This window comes from Abramis brama (assembly GCF_963993115.1).
Source record: "Abramis brama genome assembly, chromosome: 1".
Taxonomy (NCBI): Eukaryota; Metazoa; Chordata; class Actinopteri; order Cypriniformes; family Leuciscidae; genus Abramis; species Abramis brama.
The window spans coordinates 53,711,650-53,726,700 of record NC_139963.1 but is presented as its reverse complement, the minus strand read 5'-3'; the positions used below and the strand labels follow the sequence as shown (position 1 = coordinate 53,726,700).

Sequence of the window (15,051 nt, the reverse complement as noted above, 5' to 3'; positions counted from 1 at the left end):
TCATTATAATTGTTGTGTTTAGGTGTGACATGGATCCAAAAGCAGCTGCCCAAAGGTCCAAATCATACAGAAAATGTCTAAAAGATAAGGGAGCTGGTGGGAGAGGAGACCAGGGTGGAGCCGGAGAGCCGATGAGACAGGGCAATGCAGAGGATCTGGAGGGACTTGGCAACGCAGATGGCTCTGGCGACTGAAGCGCAGGCGGGGATCCAGAAGGCCACGGTGGAGCCAGAGGGACCGAGGACCAAGGTGGAGCTGGAGGGAGAGAGGAGCTCAACGGAGCCAGAGGGACGAATGGACGAGGCAAAGCCAGAGGAGGGTAGTCCCGAGGCGAGGGCAGGACAAGGAACGACCAAGGTGGAACTGGGGGGACGAGGGAGCCCGGCGGAGCTTGTGGACTGATGGGCCACAGCGGAGATGAGGGAGACAGGAGCCACGGCGGAGCCAATGGTCCGATAGGCCGCAATGGACTCCGGGTCGAGGAGGTCGGAGGCGGAGACCGGGGATCCACCGACCCTGATGGAGTGGATGACAGGCAGACCCACGGCGACTCCACCTCCCCGAAGGTTGTTAGAGGAGCAGAGGGGCTGACTGGCAGTGGTGGAAGAAGGGTTGAGAGGAGGCAGATGGGAGGAGGTGGGAGAGGGAGGCTGGGTGGGAATTCAGATTCAGGCTCGGGAACAGAAGATTCAGACTCAACCGGACTGACGTGAAGCGTCTTTGGCTCGGCGGGCACGATGTGAACAGTCTCTGGCTCGGCAGGCTCGACGTGAAGATCAGGCTGGTCAGACATGACGTGAAGATTCTCAGGCTCGGTAGACATGATGTGAAGATTCTCAGGCTCGGCAGGACTGGCCTCTGGAAGACGAGATCCAGGAAGGGCGGTCTCGGCGGGACGAGACTCTGGACTGGGCGTGGCCGCGGCCATCTTGGCTGAGGGCTCAGATGGTGAGGCGGTGGCCTTCTTGGCTGAGGGTTCAGGCAGCGAGGTGGCGGCCATCTTGGCTGAGGGTTCAGGTGGCGAGGCGGCGGCCATCTTGGTTGAGGGCTCAGACGGTGAGGCGATGGCCTTCTTGGCGGAGGGCTCAGGCAGCGAGGCGGCGGCCATCTTGGCTGAGGGCTCAGGCGGCGAGGCGGCGGCCATCTTGGCTGAGGGCTCAGACGGTGAGGCGATGGCCTTCTTAGCTGAGGGCACAGACGGTGAGGCGTGAGGATTCCCTGGCTCTGGCTGTGTTCCTGATCGAAGCCCGACACTTTTCAGACACCGGAGGACAGTTTCCCTCCAGTTCAGTCCCGTGGTGTCGGGGAGATCAATGGGACGGTTGAAAGTGGCCCCAATCAGGAACAAGGTCCTCAGGGTCTCATCGTCGAGCAGGCTGGAAAATTTAAGACGACAGAAGTTCATTGTGAAACTCAAAAAATCAGTGCTCTCCTGAGCCACCGAAATAAACTGAGCTCCATCATCCATTTTGGAGGTCCGTAGTTCTATCACGGTGTGGTGCAGGCAGAAGATGAGGAGACAAAAGTTCCAATACAAACTTTTCCTTATAATAATATCCAACGGGTACAGACAGGCAGAAGGTTACACACACCAAAATAGGACTAACACAAACAGAACACAACTGTGACAACCTGTTCTAAACTGCCCTCCTGTTTCATGTTTTTTTTTTTATTCAACATGGCTATGAAATGATTAAATAGTCTGTTTAGACTATAATTATACTGAACCAATCCTGTTCACAAGGAACACAGTTCATGTTTGATCTTCCATAATCAGATTAAACTATGTTTTGATGTTTAAACAGATTACTAGCTGTTTATTTATTATTTTTTTTGTTGGTCTGAAGTCACTTAGGCTCTTAAAGGGATACTCCACTTTTTTTGGAAATATGCTCATTTTACAACTCCCCCAGAGTTAAACAGTTGAGTTTTACCGTTTTCGAATCCATTCAGCCAATCTCCGGGTCTGGCGGTACCACTTTTAGCATAGCTTAGCATAGATAATTGAATATCTCTCATTCCTGCGTAATAATCAAGAAACGTTGCTGTCGTACCATGGGTCCAGCAGGCGTAATGACGCAGCGCCTGAAAATAGTCGATCCTAGTATAGTCTATCGAGCTGGGGACTATTTTCAGGCGCTGCGTCATATCATTACGCCTGCTGGACCCATGGTACGAAAGCAAAGTTTCTTGATTATTACGCAGGAATGAGAGTATAGTTCCTAGTCAATTCAGCCTAGAAAATCGCAACTTTTAATTGTCCGTCGGTCTTAGTACACGATGTAACTACAGAAGAGTCAAATTTTAAAAAGGAAAAATATCGAAACTCTTTGGTCATTTTTTGAGATAGATGCTAATGGTCTTGTCCGATTCAATGATCTATGCTAAGCTATGCTAAAAGTGGTACCGCCAGACCCGGAGTTCGGCTGAATGGATTCGAAAATGGTAAAACTCAACTGTTTAACTCTGGGGGAGTTGTAAAATGAGCCTATTTCCAAAAAAGTGGAGTATCCCTTTAAATTACAATAGCTTATGATCAGTGATTTGTCATCACCGCAACAAACTGTCATTACCAGAACTGCAGTGTCATCACCATCACCATACATATTTTTGCCAATAAATTATGTATAAATTACAAAAACATCCTACAATTATATGTTTCTGACAATGTTGGACAGTCTAAATGATCACTGTATTAAAAAGTTTTGATATATGGCATTCACTTAAAATAAGCTTATATTCCAAGCCAGGGTAGATTGATGAATCAGAAATTTAGATACTTAAATGACTATAATTCATCTTGCAAGTAAAAATCAACAATCCCATTAAGTTCAAGATAAAATAGATTGTTATGTGAAACCACAACATGTTTTAAAAGCACTGATTTATCATTTAAGTTTTATTTTTTACATATATTCGATGATGTGATGGTAATGACACATTTACTTGACATAGTTAAGAAAATGGCAAAAAATCATAAATTCCCTTATCTTATGGTCTCAACCAAGCTCATAACATCGCTCCTGACTTAAGGACTGATAATTTGATGTATACCAATTAGTCACATTTGGAATTTTAATTTTCAAAATTGCAGCAACCCAATTTGGCCCTTAATCTGAGAAATGCCCATATACAGAGGAAACATTATGCATCAGTGGTAATTACCAAAACAAATCATCATAGATATTTGAGAAATGCATCAATTTCAATTAAAGGTGCCATAGGCCTATGTCACGAAAAAAATGAAGACCGGAAATACGTCTTTTAGTAGGGCTACGGCTCTTCCGGTTAGCTTTTTACAATGGCGGAGTCCGATAGATACCGCTGATTAAATCGCTTCGCAACCTGCCTGAAGTCACATATGACGATGTGGTTCGGATGGTAAATGAAAACTCTCAAGTGGAAAAGCGTGAAAGCTGAGGTATGGCTGTCTATATCCTGACGCAGAGCAACCCGGTACACTACAACAACAGCGGCGGGCCGTTCGCCAGTAAGGTAAATGTTTCTATGGTAACAGTGAGTTGGACCAATCAGCAGACGTTGCTGCTACGCTTAGGATTGTGGGTAGCGTAGTTTTTTTTCATAAGATCGCGGATAAAACATGTTTTTCTTAAAACAAGGTTGATTTCATACGAACTTATAGCTTCTACAGGAGCAAAAACCTTTGTTTCACAACCTCATAGCTCGTGGTCAGTCTACCTCGGATGGTTTAGACATTATGGCTGATAATCTAAATCTTTATCGAGAAATACTGTTGATCAGAAGTTCTGAATCCCTACTCCGCGTTCCGGAAGCAGGAAGTGTGACATAGGCCTATTGCATGGATTATTTTATTATTTTATAATGTTGCCTGGGGTGCCCTTATAATGTTAGTATGTTTTTTAGATCAAAATGTGTTATAATTTAGAAATAAAAGGCATTTTTCCCAGCCTGATTTTAGCCTCTGATTTGAACGCTCTGTTTGAAGGGGCGTGTCTGCTGTGAGACTTCAGTGTAAACGCCCACTGCTGTGATTGGCTGCTGTGAGACTTCAGTGTAAGCCTGTTGATCACGTGAATGAAGATCTTATCATTGCAACAGTTTCTGCACTCACTAATGATTTCACCAATGCAAACATGAGGTATATAAATACAGTAAGAGCTTCGTTGTGCAGTGTAACAGCGTCATTGATTTCATAACGAGTTTTGGCAAATGTCCAGATAAACTCGCGCTGTGTGATTGACAGCTTGGGCGATTGGAAAGGGATTGTTCTTTGATCGCTATCTGTATATTAATCACAGTTTAAGTAAGATTATTTTCATCCTACTAAGAGAAACAACGTGAAGTTGATAGTTTAGTCACTGGCTTGATTTACTGATGCATAAACAGTATTGAATGACTTTGAGAGAAAGATTATCTGTCTGAACTTGAACAATTACACATCAGAAATTCACATAACCCACTGGTTCTTCAGAGGCTCTGATGAAGGAACTAAAAAAATACTTTTGTGTTCATTTGTACATCCAAACACTGAGCAACTGCCATGCTTCGCTTGTTTCCAAGCCATGATGTCTCTCGAGGAAAAATGATTCAGATGATGATTCGGCTGCGCAGTTCCACCTGGCCTTGAACATGGGCTGGCATATGCAAATTTTTGGAGGCGTACATATTAATGATTCCGACTGTTGCGTCACAGTCGGTGTTATGTGGAGATTCGCCTATTTTTCAGGGGTGTTTTTCAAAAACGAGATTTAAAGGGCACCTATTATAACTCTTATCACAAGATGTAAAATAAGTCTCTGATGTCCCCAGAGTATGTATGTGAAGTTTTAGCTCAAAATACCCAACAGATAATTTTTTACAGCATGTTTAAATTGTAATTTTTTGGAACTCAGAAAAACATGCTGTTTTAGTGTGTATCCCTTTAAATGCAAATGAACTGCTGCTGCCGGCCCAGGGGGCGGAGCCTCACAAGCTCGTGCTCAGAGCCAGGACAATCTCATCTGATATTAGGCTTGTTTGAGATGCACCTTGCCTCGCCTGAAATGTAGTCGAGAGTAGGCGGCTGCAGTGAGAGGAGGAGTGAAAAAAGCGCAGGCAAGCCGGACAGTTCTCTCTTCTCGCAGTGGATCTGACACCTGTGAGATCAAAGATGGATATCGCGGGATTCACGCTCGTGCACAGTGTTGCTAATAAACTGGATGTAATTTAAGTTATGTTGCTTTTATATGAAAATAAATATAATGAACAAGACACCCAAAGTAGCCTACTTATTTAATTCCATTCCAAATACATGTTTATCAGTCTTTTTTTCTTTAATACAGACGTTTTTGTTTTTTTGTTTTTTTTTTAAATAAAAATTACATTGCATAACCCATAGAGATCTCATAGATCTCATAGATCGTCATAGATAGTTTGGGAATATTCACACATAATGTATACACATAAAACATGATATCAGAGTTTTAAAATCAAACATTTTAAAAGAGAACAATACATCACGGTTGTTTAAACCAATGAACATTAAGCTGTGTCATCAGCAAGTCGTTTCCCATCATGCTTTTGATCAGCGCAGTCAGTGGACAGCAACTGCGCTCCACTGCAGAATCCGACAGGTGCGCCTTGCGCTCGCGAGAGATTTTTGACATACGTCAACATGACATCAGAGCAAGGCGGACTGCACTCGGACACATTTCTAACCGGCATGCATCTCGCGCTGATCACCGGTGATCGATTCTGCGCAGATTTTGCTCATCTCAAACAAGCCTAATATCAATACAGAAACTCTCAGTTACGGTGTTCATTTCGACTCGGAGTCGGACAATAATGCCCACAGAGCCAGAGAATATATGCTGTATAGAGATAGAACAGGTATAGTTTAGTTTAATTATGGTTATAACTTATTTGTCATCTGCTTTTATCCACTATTAATAAAAGCCTGCTGTAGCAGACCCCGTCCGAATGATGACCAAAATATACTGATGAGTTCAGTTAAGTTTATTGTACATCACACAAAAGATGAAGCGTTAGTTTTACTCCAGAGAATCACTGTAAGAGCTGAATAAACAGTATAAGAAGTGCGCATTAAAGGCTTATCCATAAACTCTCTCTCTCTCTCCCTTTCATTATCATCAACATACACAGCGAAGTACACAAAACACTCATTACAACTAACAGTAAACACATATATACACACCTTTTCAGTCTGTGCTTAATAAACTGGTAAACCTTATATCCATAAAATGACTCGATGAGCTGTCATAAAGTGCGCGCTCTCACTTTAATTTCTGCCGTGATCAGTAACGTTAGTCCTGTCGCTCCGGAGACCGTAAGCTGGATCACGAACAGTTGGTACTAGGGCTGTGAATCTTTGGGTAGACAGCGAATCGATTCGATTCACGATTCAGAGGTTTTTGATTCGATTCAAAAACGATTTTTGCAAATCAGAACGATTCAATTCGATTCGATTAACAATGAAATTTGATTCGATTCGATTTTTAACGATTCTATTCTGTAAATTTTAGTATACATCTGTATCTGAGCAAATAAAATTAATTTTTGGGAAATTCATGACCATTCAATAGATTTAATAACTTGATTCAGGACTTCAGTTCAATAGCTTAACTTCTTAGGACTCAAAATACATTAAGGCAAGTAAACCAAGAAAAATAATACTACTTCTACATATTCGATGCACCATGAGTGCTTTTATTGTAAACATTGCACACATTTCCTGAACAATTAGGAAATACAGCAAAGTGTGTAAATACAGCAAAGAAAGTGTGTAAATACAGCAAAGTGTGTAAATACAGCAAAGAAAGTGTGTAAATACAGCAAAGTGTGTAAATACAGCAAAGTGCAGAAATGCAACAGGCCAAGTCCAACGGGCAGTAACACCACACAGAGTGTGATTAAAACATGGTGGTGAGTGTAGTAAGACAGATATGAACAAACACATGGCTATGATATGACTTGCTTTCTTCTAACCCCATCTACTTGAGATTTTTTTTCAAAAATATTAATTGATCAACACAATCTGGCCGTAAACTGCTTCTCTGAGAAGACACTATGTCTCTTGCGGTGCTGAAAACTCTCTCTGAGGCCACACTGGTAGCAGGAATGCAAAGACAACTTCTTGCCAGATTTGCAAGGATTGGTAGCTCTGTCTCATGGGACTTCCACCAGTCCAGTGCATTTTCATTCAGTGGCAGAGGAACCATGGATCTGTATTTGAGTACCTCGTCTCTGCTGACCACGCTAGCGGACCTTGATAGTGGACAGGTCTCTGGCACCTGCTGAAAGATGTTGCCGAAGAGCAAATCCATAGCTTTCAGTTTTTTTGCAGGACGCATCTCATCTGAAAAAGAAAATTAATTAGATTGATGGAAACACATGATGAAAAAGTTGTTTGTTTGCATCTCATTTCTTGTCCTTAAAGGTCCCGTTCTACGTGATCCCATGTTTCAAACTTTAGTTAGTGTGTAATGTTGTTGTTAGAGTATAAATAATATCTGTAAAATTATAAAGCTCAAAGTTCAATGCCAAGCGAGATATTTTATTTAACAGAAGTTGACTACATAAAACGGCTCGATTGGACTACACCCCTCTACTTCCTTCATTAGTGACATCACCAGAACCGTGTTTAGACTAACCTCCGCCCACAGGAATGCTCCCTCAACTCTACTGGCTACTTGCGCACTTCTTATAACTTAGGCTACTGTGTTTACTCAGCTCTTACGGTGATTTTCTGAAGTAAAACTGACGCTTCATCTTTTGTATGATGTACAATAAACTTTATTAAACTCATCAGTACATGTTTGATCATCATTCGGACCTGGTCCGAAACAGCAGACTTGTAGGCTGTTAATAAATAATGGATACATACAAGCAGATGACAAATACGTTATAATAACCGTAATTAAACTACTAAACCATACCTGTTTCATCTCTATACAGCACTCTGACTCTGTAGGCATTATTGTCCGACTCGAAATGAACGTCGTTACTGAGAGTTTCTGATATTATCATCATTCCGTGAGATGAATTTGTCCTGACAGACTGAGCGCGAGCTCGTGAAGCTCCGCCCCCTGGGTCGTCCAGCAGCAGCTCATTTGCATTTAAAGGGCACTCACTGAAACGGCTCGTTTTTCTGAGCCCCAAAAAATGTCAATTTAAACATGCTGTAAAAAATGATCTGTTGGGTATTTTGAGCTCAAACTTCACATACACACTCTGGGGACATCAGAGACTTATTTTACATCTTGTGAAAAGGGGCATATAACGGGACCTTTAAATACATTTTGAATTACAAATGCATCCCAAACTTTTATGCTACAGTATGCCTACCCTTTAAATTTAAACAGATTACTTATTATTAACAAGTTATTAAAATAAATACCTTCTTCAGCTGTGTCTGGTGGTTTCTCTTCAACTGCATCCTCCTGCTGTTCCACCTGAATCTGTAACAAAATGAAATATAAATACGAACACCAGTCAAGTCAATAATTTCACTAAAACAAGCCAAGTACTATTTCGGACCATCATATTACAATCTTATAAAGCATTTGGTTCATGAAAATAAGGGAAGTTTCAAACATACACTGTTTGTGGCATCAACAGTAAGTTTAGTGAAGACAAATTCTCTTTCTTCGTTTTCTAGAAAGGGTAGCCCTTTGAAGCGGGGGTCCAATGCAGATGCTAGCAACAAAATAATAATAATAATAATAAAATACTATTAGTTGTAACCAAGTCAAAATGAAAACTTTGAAGAATGTTGTGCTATTAAAAGGTTTAATATAAGCAACAATTTGGTCTTAATAAATAATTCAAAGATTCTAGTGCATTTGCAATACTTTTGCTTTTGACAATTAGAGAGACATCTTACCTTTAAGCAGAATGTCGCGGGAATTCGTATACCGGGACGAAAAGTCCGTTGTCATCGCTGATTTCATTTCTCGAGTCATGTCTGTATCGTCCTCGCAGGGCTCGAGATGTTTGAGTAGTTTAGCCTGGAGAGGCGCAATCACAGACACGGTTGGTTGTTCGGACTTTTCTTCGCACATCATAGTAGTAGCGATCTTAATGGGTGCCATCACTTTCACAATATCCTCAGCATTACTGATGTCCGTTTCTGTGAGAGTGTGTACTTCTGCTCCCCTCCCCAAATCCTTTGACATAAGCGTTGCCAAGATTGCAGTTTGTTGTTCTAAGAAACGCTCAAGCATTTCCACAGAACTATTCCACCTAGTGCAAACGTCCTGTTTAAGTTTGTGTACCGGCAAGCCAAGAATTTGCTGTTTCTCTTTTAACGTGCATGTAGCAGTTGAACTTCGGTGGAAAAAAGAGACAATACGTCTTACTTTGCCCAACAATCGCTCTGCACTGCTAACTTTCATGGCCTTTTGAGACACCAGGTTCAGAGTGTGTGCAAAGCAAGTGATATGGGGGGTAAATCCAGCAACTTTACCTGTGACAATCATATTGTGGGCGTTATCAGTAACAAGTGCAGGACTCTTGTCTGCAATTGCCCACTCGGAGCAGGCATCGCGCAGCAATTCTCCAATGTTTTTGCCTGTGTGGGCTTCGTTTAGAGTCCTTGTTTGAAGAACGAAGCTCTGCATTTGCCAGTTCATGGAAATCAGATGTGCGGTAATTCAGTGATGTAGTGGTGCCTGGAGAAGTGGGTATAGGCTACTCTTAATTTATGACCCCAATATTTTTTTAAGCGTCCCAGCAAAGGATGAACGCTCTGTGTTATAAACAGTGACATGTAAGACTAGTCTTGCATGTTAGTTCACCCCAAAACGGGCCAGTAGTATTTGCACATTATCACTTAACTTTTGCTGCTTGACTTCACGGAGAAAGGATCATTATGAAATTAATATTAGCCACAGAAGAGGTGAAGTTTTTCAATTAATACTGGCCCACAGACTATAGGAAGAGAATAAATAATTATGTATTTTGAGTGACTATTCCTTAGTCCATCCACACATGAAAATTGGACAACTAGTCTCTCACCTTGCAAATAATCTGCGGCAGTAATTTATTTAGTGAACTATCTCTTAGAACAGCTGATTTGCAACAGATAGTGTAGGCCAGAGTGTGCCACCATTATAAGTTTACACTATCTGTTGCAAATCAGCTGTTCTAAGAGATTCCTATTCAATTCCTATAGTCTGTGGGCCAGTAAAAGTAAACTAATCTCTGACTGAAACACCATGCTTACCTCATCTTAAATATATCATATTAGATTAGTTTATTTTAACATTAAAATATCATCATCATCATCATTCAAAAAATTCAACAATATATTCAAAACAATGTTAAAACATAACAATATATATAACAAAAATATATACATTTTACAACATTTTCATGAAAACCACAATGATATACTCATGCAGGGTTTCTAAATAAGTGCTTAAATTTTTGGCTCAAGGGACTTAACTTCAGTAGGTAAGTAGCGCAATTTCATAAATACGAAATAACAAATAACTGATTTTGAATTTATAGTCAGTGAAGGTTTTACAGTATATTCCAGACACACTTGCTCTCTGCAGGGGTTTTCACACTGCATTGTCTAGAGCGCACAGAAGAGGCAGCACGGTGGCTCTTCAACCAGGTCCTTGTATACTTTCTAGGATCAAACTTTGAAGTAGGGGGTCCGTTGATGTTAATCATCATTAAGTTTGATATGTTTGAGACCAGTAGGACAGCCCTTTTGTCTGTGCTTATATTGTTCATAAGGCTAAAGTTTCTCTCACACTCTGCTGTGCTGACAGGGAATGTTTTCATACAGTTAATGAGTGGTTTCAGGTCATTGGGCTCACTGTTGGGCTCTTCCAGTAGGTCCCACATCCCATTCAGTGCTTGGTCTGTGCACAAGTTAAATCGCTTGCACAGTCGCTTAACTTGTTCTTCACCATGGCGGATGTTGGGGTTTGATGGCCATTTACTCTGATCAAGGATGCTGAGGTCCTTGATGGTCTCATCTTCGAAAGACAAGCGTTGCTCAAGATTGTTCACAAGGCTTTGTAAGAACTGTCCTGGATTGATAGACTTGAGCTTTGTATTTCTTGTCAAGGCTATAGATCGATACACACCACTCTCTTTTGCTTCTAAAGCCTCACCATATTTCTCACCTGGACTCTCTTTAAATGAATGTATCACTCTGATTGTGCGTTTCAGCAGATGCTCTGCTCTGAGGAGAGTTATAGAACGAGCCTGAAGCTCCTGTGACAGGACACTTAGTTCATGGAGTGTGTCATACATGAGCCCAAGGTCACAAATAAATTCAGGACTTTGAACACGGTCCAATAAACCTCTGTACATTTGCTTCTCTGTGTTGGACCTCCTCTCATCAGAACAAGCATTCTTAAAGTGCTGCACAAGAGCTCCCAGTGATGTCCAAACAGCATGAACAGTCCGAAAGCTACTGGCCACCCAGCGTACATCCAAGACTCTGCCAATGTGAAGAAGTTGTGAGCCTACTTCAGCTGCTGCATCTTTGAGTTCACGCTCATTTTTGTTTGACATACTATACAGAGAATATAGCTTGTGCATAAAAGCTTTAAAGTGATTGACCGAGTTTACCTCATCAATTGCATCTGACACAGCTAGTTCAAGTCTATGATTCATACAGTGCCATGCAAAAAGCTTTGGGAATCTCAAGGTCAACCTGGTTGCTACTCCTGACTTTTTTCCTAACATGACGCTAGCGCCATCAGTCACAAATGCTACCCAGTTTTCAAGAAGCCATTCTTCTGTAAAGCCAGCATTAGTTAAACAAGTGAGTAAAGCCTCTACAATGCCATCTGCTCTCTGATTGTCCAGTTCAACAAGCTCAAGGAATATGAATTCAGGGTTTTCTTCTTCTTGGACTGATGCTTTAACTGAAACTGTCATGACAGCTTTGCGACTTAAAGAAGAGGCCTCGTCAATTAGGACAGCTAACTTACTCGATGATGCTACTATGCTACTGATGATTTTGCTCTTCATCTCATTGGCAACATGTTTAATTATTTGTGTTGCACTGTAACGTGAATGAAGTATTGAGCCCATCTTTATACCATTCAATTCCTGCAGCTCAATGAGGCTCTCGTGGTCAGAAAAGGGTCTGTTCTTTTTGGCCAAATGGTAGGCTGTTCGAAACACAGCTTCGGTTTCCTTCATGTAGGACTCAGTCATAGCGTCCACCGCATTCTCAATGACCGCTTCTTTCTGTTGTTCTCTCGTCTTCACAACTTGATTGTGCGCCTTAGACAAAGCATGTTTCCTCACCTTATTTCTCAAGACTGACAGACTTGTCTCTCTACTTCCCTGGCCAGATGCTTGAATTTCAAAGTTCATCCATTCTTTAGAGAGAGATACACCTTGCTCCTTGACGATCCCAATGGAGTTCACACTGCTACAGACCAGGCACCCTGTGAAGCAGAAACAATGTAACTACTGTATTCATATTTGTATGTGTGTAGAATCAATTTCTCCCACATACATGCAAGCACACATATTGTATATTTCTCTGTGTTCACTGTTTTAGAAGCTGTCAAAACTAACAATCTACCTAAACTTACCCAATTTTTTGTTTTTGTATCCTAACCAAGGGTACTTGGATTTAAAATCTTCTTTTTGTTTGGCTGTCCACAGATCTGGGCAGTCATTATTGGAATCTACATTTAAAAAAAAAAAAACACAACAACATGAGTGATTGAATATGGGCTATAAATGTAACTATATAATATGTAATTAACATTTATATATGTACAATATACATTTTATTTGGGGCTATAAATGTAACAAATGAAACAATTACTATAACATGAACATTACTAAATTGAGTTCATTGCCATGAGAATTTCAAACAGCAAAGGTAACTGTCAAAATAATGAAAGCATTCAAGTAATGCATATTATATTGAAAGCAGGCGCTCTTGTGGTGTGGGATGCATTTTCTTGGGCCAGACACACATTTAAAAAAAAATAACATCTTAAGTGTTCAACTTCATCTTTCACTCTTAATGAAAATCCCCCTTCCACCCACAAGTGGTCACAAAATGGTTTAATTGTGTCACAAACTGTGACAATAGCATGCTTTTACATTCAGCAGTGGCATAACAGGGGTCCCTAAACATTTAACAGTCAGTTGCACGCAATGTAAAGAACTCTGAATTGGCATATTATTGAGTCAACCAGAGTTTACAAACAATGCGAAATCTAAATTTATTTGTCACTGAATATCATTCATTCAAGAGATTCGTTCAAAAACACTTAATCATTCAGTAATCAAACAAGTGACGTTTTTATGATTGAGTCATTGAATCATTCATTAAAATGTAAAATGTTCAAATTGAATTTAAAGGATAATTCTGGTATTTAGCACTTTGAGTCTCTTTTCTGGTTTGTTTTGGATGAACTAGAGTGGTGGACACAGAAATGTTGACGATGGGTCCTGGCTCGACTTTTTGACTCGTTTTGACCGCTTCAGAGTGGCTGTCTATGGGCATGCACAAACACAAACATGTCCTTAAAACAACCCTTAACGTTCGTTTTCAAAACTGTGCAACTCGCCGAGTGGTTAGTGGTGTTCGTTGATGATTCAAAACAAGTAGCGAAATACAGTTTCTGTCGTGTTTTATTTGGCATTTTGTAAAATCCCATTGATTTCTGTTGGAGGACTCATTGCTCGTTGATATTACTGCGCTTCAGACTCAAATATCGAGCGGAAGTTTATACGCGGTTGTGAGGTATCTGAAAAAATAGTTCCACTATAGCAAATAACACGGATTGAAATCATACATTGCACTGATATATTTGTTTTTAATCATCAACGAACACCACTAACCACTCGGTCGTGATTATCAACTTATGCAGAATTGTGCAGCTACTCCAACTGACTGTGTCTCCTATGACACGCACTGTTTTACACAGTGATGGGCAAATGGACATTTCGAGCCCTGATAAATGTTATTAACAAAATTTAAAAGGTCCTGCTATTAAAAATGCTCACCTTGGTTGACGTCTTCATTCGAAGTTGAAGTTGTAGTTGAAAAGTCAGCATCTCTGTCACTATCGGAATCATCTCTGACCGGGGTGGGGAACAGAGCGGGCGCGGGCGCTGTCGCATGGCTATCGTTAGCTGAGCTGCTGGCTAACAGCACCGATGTAGCGTTGCGAGGTTGTTTGTTACTCTGAAAACAAATTTTTGTTTGTGTAGTTCGCTTCATCTTACGTATTAATTCTTTAATTAAATATTCTAAAGCCCATGTTTAAAAATTGCATTGAGCGTTGGCAAAATTCCAGGCAGTGATTGTGCTCTGATCCAATCTGGCGTTGGGCATTGTCAGATTGACGGTACCCGCCTAGCCCAATCGCGTGGGGGAATCAAGGGATCACTGCATCACTGTCTTTACTGGGTGTTTTTTTATTCACATGAGATTGGATTAGCTACTAAATGATGCGCATCAGAGGGGATTTAGGAGTGGGTATACGCAATGCCGACTGAAAAAGAAGTGGGTATACGCCGTATACCTGCGTATACCCTGCACTACACCACTGCGGTAATTGTCACATAAGACTCTGTCGAACACGACGTCCAAGAATCAGTCGTGAGGGCAACACGGACAGATTGAGAAAGCTTGAGCTGTAGCTCCTCTTTCGTAGACCGATACAATTCCGGGATGCATTTTTCACTGAAAAACTGACGGCTGGGTTTTATCTTGGCTCTAAAGTGTTTATCATTTCTCGGAAACCAGTGTTTTCCACCACGCTATAGGGGCGCATATCCTTCCAAATAAATCTTGCAATAGATGCAGTTATTGCTTTAGCACGATGGGTGTTTTCGGGAAGACTCTGAAGTTGACCAAATAGGTTAGGAGTAGCACTTCTCACGTCTGACCCTGAAATACTAGCAGCTGCTTTAGGTGCAGGTATTTCTATATTAATGGCATGGCGTCTGCGGAGATGGTTGCTAAGGTTCGTTGTATTTCCAAAGTATTTTAACTCAGATTTACAATGTCTGCAAACTGCAACGGACTTGTCAATCTTTCCATTTACTTTGTGAAAACCGAAGTAATCC

At 41.1% G+C, this 15,051-nt stretch overlaps 2 protein-coding genes across 2 annotated transcripts in view; both read right to left on the bottom strand.

Moving 5' to 3' along the window:
- The window catches only part of LOC311081665 (uncharacterized protein), a gene marked incomplete at its 3' end in the record, with an annotated part of 465,213 nt that overhangs the window by 371,223 nt on the left and 78,939 nt on the right, over positions 1-15,051 (bottom strand). The window lies entirely within an intron of this gene.
- Positions 6,730-9,000, bottom strand: LOC311087945 (E3 SUMO-protein ligase ZBED1-like). The gene is made up of 4 exons (XM_084121468.1): positions 8,864-9,000; positions 8,579-8,676; positions 8,378-8,438; positions 6,730-7,336 (listed from the first exon to the last, which is right to left on the bottom strand). The coding sequence occupies exons 1-4, from the start codon at positions 8,940-8,942 to the stop codon at positions 6,972-6,974; spliced, it is 603 nt and encodes a 200-aa protein (XP_083977594.1). The 5' UTR covers positions 8,943-9,000; the 3' UTR covers positions 6,730-6,971.

Bases quoted from the DNA above. Each gene is read 5' to 3' on its own strand.
- LOC311087945 (XM_084121468.1), bottom strand. From the start codon at position 8,942: ATGACTCGAGAAATGAAATCAGCGATGACAACGGACTTTTCGTCCCGG. The intron at 8,677-8,863 runs GTAAGATGTCTC...TTTTGTTGCTAG, and splicing joins CCGCGACATTCTGCTTAAAG to CATCTGCATTGGACCCCCGC. The intron at 8,439-8,578 runs GTATGTTTGAAA...ATTTTGTTACAG, and splicing joins CTGTTGATGCCACAAACAGT to ATTCAGGTGGAACAGCAGGA.